The sequence below is a fragment of the Aquarana catesbeiana genome, linkage group LG04, assembly GCF_042186555.1.
Source record: "Aquarana catesbeiana isolate 2022-GZ linkage group LG04, ASM4218655v1, whole genome shotgun sequence".
Classification (NCBI taxonomy): Eukaryota; Metazoa; Chordata; class Amphibia; order Anura; family Ranidae; genus Aquarana; species Aquarana catesbeiana.
The window spans coordinates 677539810-677548357 of record NC_133327.1 but is presented as its reverse complement, the minus strand read 5'-3'; the positions used below and the strand labels follow the sequence as shown (position 1 = coordinate 677548357).

At 42.3% G+C, this 8548-nt stretch overlaps 1 protein-coding gene across 2 annotated transcripts in view; it reads right to left on the bottom strand.

The window, feature by feature from the left end:
• Positions 1–259: 259 nt before the first annotated feature.
• The window catches only part of LOC141141028 (exportin-5-like), a 93059-nt gene continuing 84770 nt past the window's right edge, over positions 260–8548 (bottom strand). The window contains exons 31-33 of one of the 2 annotated variants that reach the window (XR_012244032.1): positions 8258–8419; positions 5445–6649; positions 260–5365 (exon numbers count right to left, since the gene is read on the bottom strand). Coding sequence is in view for 1 of the 2 variants with exons in the window: in XM_073628688.1 (XP_073484789.1) it covers positions 6509–6649; positions 8258–8419 (303 nt within the window). In the remaining variant the exon portion in view is untranslated. Of the gene's footprint in view, positions 6650–8257; positions 8420–8548 lie in introns of both variants that reach the window. The other variant, XM_073628688.1, reaches the window with a different exon arrangement.

Here is an 8548-nt window from a genome sequence, read left to right as displayed (position 1 = left end):
AAAAAAAAGCCACATTACTGCTGTCTGTAGAGAGCCCTGTCTTGTTTACATACACATGGCTCTCAGCCAATCGGTGGGTTTCCGGCCTTAAATTATTGTCCAGGACCCCCCCCCCCCCACCCCCGCAAATGCCAAATCACGTACATGTACGTGATTTGGCATTGCGGGGCCTCTCTGCTGCAGTATAAGTGCGGTGGGCGGTTCTGAAGTGATTATACAAGTCATACCAGATACAGAATACAAAGAAACGCACACCGTGTACCAAACATCCATTTATTTTCATCCAAATACAAGATGGTGGTTCGGGGATTCTGCTCATAATTACTTTAAAAAGATGAACTATTCACAAGAAAACACATAGAACGGTCATGATTGGGGATGCCGGAGTGACTCCACAAGAACTAAAAAAATAAAACTTCCAATACTAAGGTCTGCCTGCTGCTCAACTGATGCGCCAGGTCAACGGCAAAGGATTATGGAAACCATAATTAGCAATGGTAGGAATTTCACCTTCATCGGAATTAGAAAAAGAAAAAAGTTTGGCTGTGAAAAAAATAGCTCTTTCCATTGTAGGATGCTGAACCCCAGTGGTTTGGTTGGTGGTCGCAGAGATAGGCCCCTTTCACACACGCGGACCGTTCGTCCGTTTTTTTCATCCATCCGCAGATGGATGAAAATGGATATCAATGCATCTCTATGGGATAGCGGACGTTAGCGGATAATTATCCGCTAACGTCCGCCCACATCCGTCTCCGCTAAGTTCCGTTTTTCATGACGGAAGAAAACCCTATTTTTCCTTCTGTACAAAAAACGGACGTAAAACGGATGTTAGCGGACGATCTGTTTACATCCAATCCACTGAAATCCGTTTTTAACCACAATCTGTAATCTTATAAAATATGAATATATTAAAAAAAAAAAAAATCAACCTATGACCCAGGTAGTGGTCTTTAGGAAGTCACATGCAGCCTAGTGCTATAGGAGAGAGAGAGAAGAAAGACAGAGAGAAGACAAAAAAGACTTGAGAAGACAAAAAGATTTGAGAAGACAAAAAGATTTGAGAAGACATGGCAAGAGATGTGTCACATGAACGCCTCATCAACCTGGTGCATGCCAGGCCAGCTTTATGGGACAAAAAATGTCTTGAATATAGTGATCGAAGCACCAAAAGTAGGATGTGGGAAGAGATCTTTGTGGAGGCCACACCAAACTGGGTGTCACTCAGTGATAAACAGCGTCGGATATGTGGTAAGCAGTTTGTGGGATGGGTTGGTATGGTTATCTTGTAGTACACCCATATTTCACTATTAGCATCCTGATACTTGTCCACCTAAATCCCCTGGCAAATCCCAGCACTCCTCTCAAGCGTGTAAAGTCATCATATTTTTGCTAACAAATTACTTAGAACCCTCAAACATTATATACATTTTAACTTGGAGAAAAAAATGGCGGTCGTTAAAACTTTATATGTCACACGGTATTTGCGCAGCAATTTTTCCAAAGCGATTTTTGTGGGGGAAAAAAAAAAAAACACATAAAAAAGAAAAAAAACATTTTTTGTTATAATGTGACAGATGGTAGGGCGAGTAAATAGATACCTCACATGTCACGCTTTAAAATTGTGCACATATGTGGTATGGAGTCAAACGTCAGTAATTAAAAATCTCCATAGGTGACGCTTTAAATTTTTTTTCCAGGTTACATGTTTTGAGTTACAGGGGAGGTTTAGTGGTAGAATTATTGCTCTCGCTTTAATGTTTGCGGTGATACCTCAGATGCGTGGTTTAAATGTTGTTTATATATGCAGACATGACCTACATATGCATTCGCTGCTGTGTGCGAGCATGCGGGGACGGGAGTTTTTTTTTTTTTCGGCTCTGTGACTGACCAGAGTCACGTAACACCACTCCCGCACCTGCGCGTGGGAGCCGTCAGTCACGACACTTGCTAGTGAAGAAATGGCATGGAGGGCCGTTTCTTCACAGCGCATGCGACGATTATATCATCGGCGCAGTCTACAGCAAATATCTCCTAAATGGCGCACTTTTAGGAGATATTTGCAGTTCCTATAGGTTAGTCTTGCCTGTAGGTATAAGTGACAAAAAGAGCGGTTTAAAACCACTTTAACATTCCAAGACATGTATTCCACATATGCGTTTCAAATAGTATACCTAATTGTCATGTTGGAGTTCTATGTTAATTGTGTCTACTGTTCCCACCCAGGCCAAAAAATTGTGACGCGGTGGACATCGCAAAGAGACCGGTATAGACGTGAATTTAAGGGTGAGGCTGAGGACAAAAGAAGTGGTGCAGGGGCGTCTAAAAAAAAGAAGCCCTTTCTTTGAAATGTTAGACTTCTTGAGAAATGTGATGGAATTAAGACAGTAAGTAAATACCTTTTTTCTCCCCTATATTACATAAATTGGCCAAGTAGACCAAATCATATACTCCTTTGCAACAGTAAAGACACACATGGATCTATGTATTGTAATACATCTACTGTACTGATCCATCTATCAGCATATCTTCTACAATTCCAGCACCAACATTTCAGAGATAGAGGAGGGGGATGCAGGCTCAGAGGATACCGAGCAAGCGCCAGAGGAAGAGATAGGAGTTTACCAAACTGAGCAGGGTGCCGAACAACCCGCGTCTTCCCAATTGTCGCCAAATCAAGAATCAGCAGCAACAAGAACCACGCAGGAAAGACGTGTGCCTGTAAGAATCCTAAACAAAATGCCCCATTATAAAATGTTGACAAATGTTCTAACAAATTTCCCACTCCATAGATTCGATCTGTTCGAGCCACCACGTCAATAAGCAGTCGACGATGCCAATTCCAACCCAAACCTGACATGGATGGAGCGATGTTGTCATTCATAGAGGAGATGAAGGCGATGAGAAGGGTTGATGCCAATGATCCATTTGCTGACCCCACCAATCAGGATGCAATCTTTGTTAAAAATCTATACCACCATCTTGGACAAGTACCCACTCTGCGAAAAATGGATGTGAAAATAGCTATCTTCAATTACGCTGGTGTGTGCATAAGGGCAGCAATGTCTGGTGATCCCATGCCGTCACTCATTACTCACCAACAATGTCCCTACCATAGTGAGCCTACTCCACTAAACCCATCCTCACAGCACATGTTTCAGCATCATTACCACCCAATCATTTTCCCCCATCACCAACGTACACCAGTCACCATTGCCCAAAATGAATTACCCCCCCATCTCCAGTGGCACTTTCTAGCCAGCCAACCTCCATTTCCTACGAGTCCACCAGTTTCCAGGTCACTTCATATGGTAGTTCCTCCCAATCATCAAATCCCTATTCCAATTCCCCCAGTCCTTATAATCAGGATCTTTAAAGTATCCCCATTCATTAAAGGTTTAAGTTTCCCCGTTCTGGTAGTTGGTCACCATGTTTCGCACATCTCAGGAGGGATTTTGTCCCACTCCTCTTTGCAGATCCTCTCCAAGTGATTAAGGTTTCGAGACTGACATTTGGTAACTTGAACCTTAAGCTCCCTCCACGTTTTCTAAGGCAGGGATATGCAATTAGTGGACCTCCAGCTGTTGCATAACTACAAGTCCCGTCATGCTTGTGGCTGTCAGAGTCTTGCTATGCCTCATGGGACTTTTAGTTCTGCAATAGCTGGAGGTTCGTTAATTGCATATCCCTGTTCTAAGGGATTAAGGTCTGGAGACTGGCTAGGCCACTTCAGGACCTTAATGTGCTTCTTCTTGAGCCACCCCTTTGTTGCTTTGGCCGTGTGGTTTGGGTCATTGTCATGCTAGAATACCCATCGACACCAGTTTAAATGCCCTGGCTAAGGGAAGTTCTCCTGTCCCCTACGTCCACCTCTATGTATAAAGGGACTAACTTAGGGCGGGGGGCTCGTGGAACTCAGGAAACACATTTTCCAGCTTCCTCTGCCTCTCTTATTTGCAAGTCAACCTGTGTCTTAGGGTCACAGGGTGACTCGAGAACCCCAGTAGGAGTCTGTTCTGTGGTTCTCGATCACCCTGTGCCCCCAACAGACACAGGGTGACTTACACATAAGAGGCGCAGTGGAAGCTGGAAAATGGGATTCCAGAGCTCTAAGCTGGGTTCCACGAGCTCCCGAGAACTTCCCTCAGCCAGGGAATGCAACACCACACATTTTCAGAGCACTAGATGTGTTAGTTTGTATACATGTTATTTTTTTCTACAAAAATATGTTTGCACATATTATATTTTTGGGGATATATGTTGTGGTCAATTTTTTTCTGTGACATTAATAAAAAAAATTTGACTGCATGGAAAAGGGATTTTTTTTATGTAACTCTATATAAACCAAATATAACAGATAGAAAAGACGTGATGGTCGATGTTGGCACTGCTTTGATATGTACAACAGCTTTTTTAATCTATGCCATGAAGAATTAAGGCAGTTCTGAATGCAAAAGGGGGTCAAACATGGTACTAGCAAGGCGTACCTAACAAAGTGGCTGGTGGGTGTTTTTACACATGTTGATACTGTCATGGAAGCTCTCCTTCTGGGGAAATGAAATAGTTCGCATTTCACGCATGGTAATGTCTGAATTGTTGGGTCGTAGTCCAGTATACCGTACAGAGGGCAAATTGATTTCGTCCTCTTCTTCGACAGTAATTCCTTCTTTGTCATGTATAATGTTATGGAGAACACAGCATGCTTGTATAGCTAGTTCAGCATTCTCCAGGCTTAGTTGCACTGTAGTATGGAATATGCGCCACTTGCTTGTCAATAAGGCACCTTGCGTGACTCAGCTGGTAGTTAAATTTTTTTTTTTATTTGGGGGGGGGGGGGGGGGTGCAGTTATATTGTGCCTGCCATAAGGCCTTAGGAGATGCCTAGAAAGTGCAAATGCCTCATCAGCTACAAGCACATGTGGAATATGCCCTGCAGTTCCTGGAAGAGGTTTGTCTGATGGCAAATGGAAGTGGCCCTCAAGTAGTCTTCTCCCCATTTCCGATGCTGTAAACACTCTTGAGTCTGCAGTACGTCCATACGCCCCAATAGCTACAGCTACAAATATATAATTACTGTCACAGATTGCCACAAGCACAAGGGAGAAGTATTTCTTATAATTAAAAAAATTATGAGCCAGATCCAGGCGGCATCTGAATTTGGATGCGTTTCCCATCCAGGGCTCCAACACAATTAGGGAATTGTGTCTTTCTCCAAAAACATATTGTGATTTCCTGCCACATGGATTGCAGCATACGAAGCTCCTCCCATATTGCTCGATATGTGTCGCACACAATTCCTGAAATTGTAGAGATTTCCAACAAAAAGTAGTGGTTTAGGGACGTATAGGATAGTCCAGATGCCAGAAACCTAGGAAGAGTAAGAGTAAAAGAAATGATAAAAGGAATCCTATGCTGGAAATAATCAAGCAGAAAAAAGGCTAGCTTACCTCCTCTGGAGGCACACAACGTCTCATATCCGTGTTCATTCTTTCCAGTCATGGATGGAACTTTTCTAATAAAAATTTGAACGTTACAGACATTCTGGTAAAATTGAAGAATTTTTGAGGAAAATATTGCAAATCTGCATAGTGCAGAGCAAAAAAAACCTTCAGTGGGCCTCTTGAGCAGCATGGGGGATGTGTCCAGTACCTGCGTCTTCTCGGAGAAATCTTCCTGCCGATTTTTCGTCTTCTCAAACACAACAACATGACAAATAATGTCACATGCTCAAAACATCTGCCCAAATCCATTGGTCTGAAGCACGTAAACTACAGAAAGTTAACAGGAAGCAAAATGGAATAAAAGGTGAAACCACAAAGCAGCATGAGAAGCACAATGCATGCTGGGGAAAAACAAAGAATCAAGGGAAAATTCATGGAAAAGTGATGAAAAGGGGATGAAAAAGGATTACAACGAATGAAAAACGGATGACAACGGATGAACAAACGGATGACAACGGATGAACAAACGGATGACAACGGATGAACAAACGGATGACAACGGATGAACAAACGGATGACAACGGATGAACAAACGGATGACAACGGATGACCAAACGGATGACAACGGATGAACAATCGGAGATGAACGGAAATGAAAACAGATTTGACTGACGTCCGTTTTCATCAGTCTACGGATGGATGAAAAAAACGGATGAACGGTCCACACGTGTGAAAGGGGCCATATGGTTTTATTTTTATCACTCCTCGTTTCTAAAAAAACAAGATGCTGCTGGCATCACAGTCTCAGCCCCGACGGATTCTCCTACATCGGTCTATCATCGCCGGAGTCTCAGATGAGGGAACTGACTAGCGCCGGGCAATGGGCGCTGGCAGGGAATGTCTATATAGTTCATTATACATCAGACCCCCATAGGGGGAGAAGAGATGACGAAGCTGCAAGCGGGTCGGATACCAGTGTGATCTTCTCTGTAGTGACCCTGTGTCTATAGACACAGGAATGTGGTCGGAAGAATTCCTCCAGCAGGTCCAGGGAATCTGAGAGCCAGAGATCACTGTTGAAATAGTTCCGGCAGAGCTTCCGGACAGCCTCCGAGAATGGAATCTTCCAAGTCCGGGCGAGGTTTCTTCTGGAATAAGGAGGGAAGGTTCCGGATGTGAATGTCTTTCCGAAATTGCTCACCAAGAGGTTTCTAAAATGAGAAGAGGAATGCTACTATTACACAAGGAGACGGGAACCGTGGGGGTGGAGATAGCCATTCACCAAATCAGAAACACAATGGGTGGAGATATCAATTAACAGAAGTTTATGAATGTAGAATTCCAGCCTAAAATTAATTAGTCTTAAAAATGTTTCATCCCAACACCTATGCTAGCCTGTGGCAGCTGCAGGGGAGAGGAGAGGGCGCCAACAACAGATAGACATGGAAACCTATGGATGATTACACTGCTCCTGGAATTATTAGCTATTATTGGGCGCTCTGTTCTCTCCCCTGCAGCTTTCACAGGGGATCATGTGACCGCACTGGAGATGGCTGAAAATAGTATATACATCACAGCACCCGGCCTCAGATTTATGAAAGAACACATGCCCGGTATCCCTTTAGACGTGTGAAATAGACATCTGCAATTCGTTTAATTCCGAAATCATTTAATGAATTTAGACAAATTCGTTAATTCGGAAATTCGAAAATCCAAAAACCCTAAAATCTAAAATAACTAATAACTTATTACCAAATATTAAATTAGAGGTATTGGAATTTCCTTTCAATCTTGGCTGTTAGTGAACGCAACGAATACGAATTTATCCAAAATTACGAATTATCCGTAATAACGAATGCCGCATCTAAACAAATGGAATGGAACAAAATAATAATAAATAATTATAAAGATGTATTTATTATTATTTTGTTACGTTCCATTTGTTTAGATACAGCATTCGTTTTTACGGATAACTCGTATCTAAATGAATGGAACGTAACAAATAATGGTGATAAAAAGGTATTATTTATTATTATTTTGTTCCGTTCCATTTGCTTAGATGCAGCATTTGTTATTTTGGATAATTCGTAACTTCAGATAAATTAGTATTTGTTACGTTTACCAACAGCTAAATTTGAAAGTAAATTCCAATACGATATTTAAGAGTTAGTAATAGTTTAAGTTATTATTTCGAATTTTTGGATTTTCGAATTTCAGAAAAAAACGAATGAAACGAAGACTAACAAATTTTTCGGCAGTGCACATATCTCTAGTGTGCAACCCTGCTAGCCACTGGGTCCTGCAGACTTTAGCTGTGCATTTTATATGCACATAATGCTAAAGAACAGTACAGTGACTGGCACGATGTTAGTTCACTTTTACATTTCTTTCTGTAAAGCTTCCCTTTAAAGCTCCACCCATTTTTTGAACCTGCAAGCATCCCCATCCACAATGCTATTGTAAATTTTTTATACCTTTGTTTATTTCTTGCAGCCCTTCTGGTCTGGCCGCCTAGGCGATTACGTCACAAGGCGATTCCCATGGACTGCTGGAATATCAGAGCCAGCTATCCCAGGAGTCCATGGGAATCACCTATTCCTGTAATCAGCGCCACGCAGTAACATTACTGCGCAGGCGCGAGGTCAAGAGGTGCATGCTGGGTAGCCAGCTGCACCAAAATCCTGGAAATCAAAGACTAGCGAGGGTGTAAAATGTTAGTTCACCTTTACATTTTTTCTGTATAGGTGATCTAACCTTTTAAGCTTTTGCAAAAAGGTATCCCATATTCCCACCCCAGAACCTTCCTCATCTCTGCTTACCCCTATGCACCCAGAGATGAGCTGGCAGAATTGATCCTTCCTCATCTTCTTTGAAGTTTTCTGTCCCGGGGACAGAAGTTCAGTATCAAACTGCTGCAAGGAGTCCAGTTGAACCTCTGGGACTTGTTCCATCACCAGCCGCAGCTCTGGGAACAGTGGACGCTAGTAAAAAAAAGAAAGTCTGCGTAAGTAATTACATATCACATCTAATAATTATATCTATACAGTAGAACCTTGGATTATGAGCATAATTTGTTCCAGAAGCATGCTTGTAATCCAAAGAACTCGTAT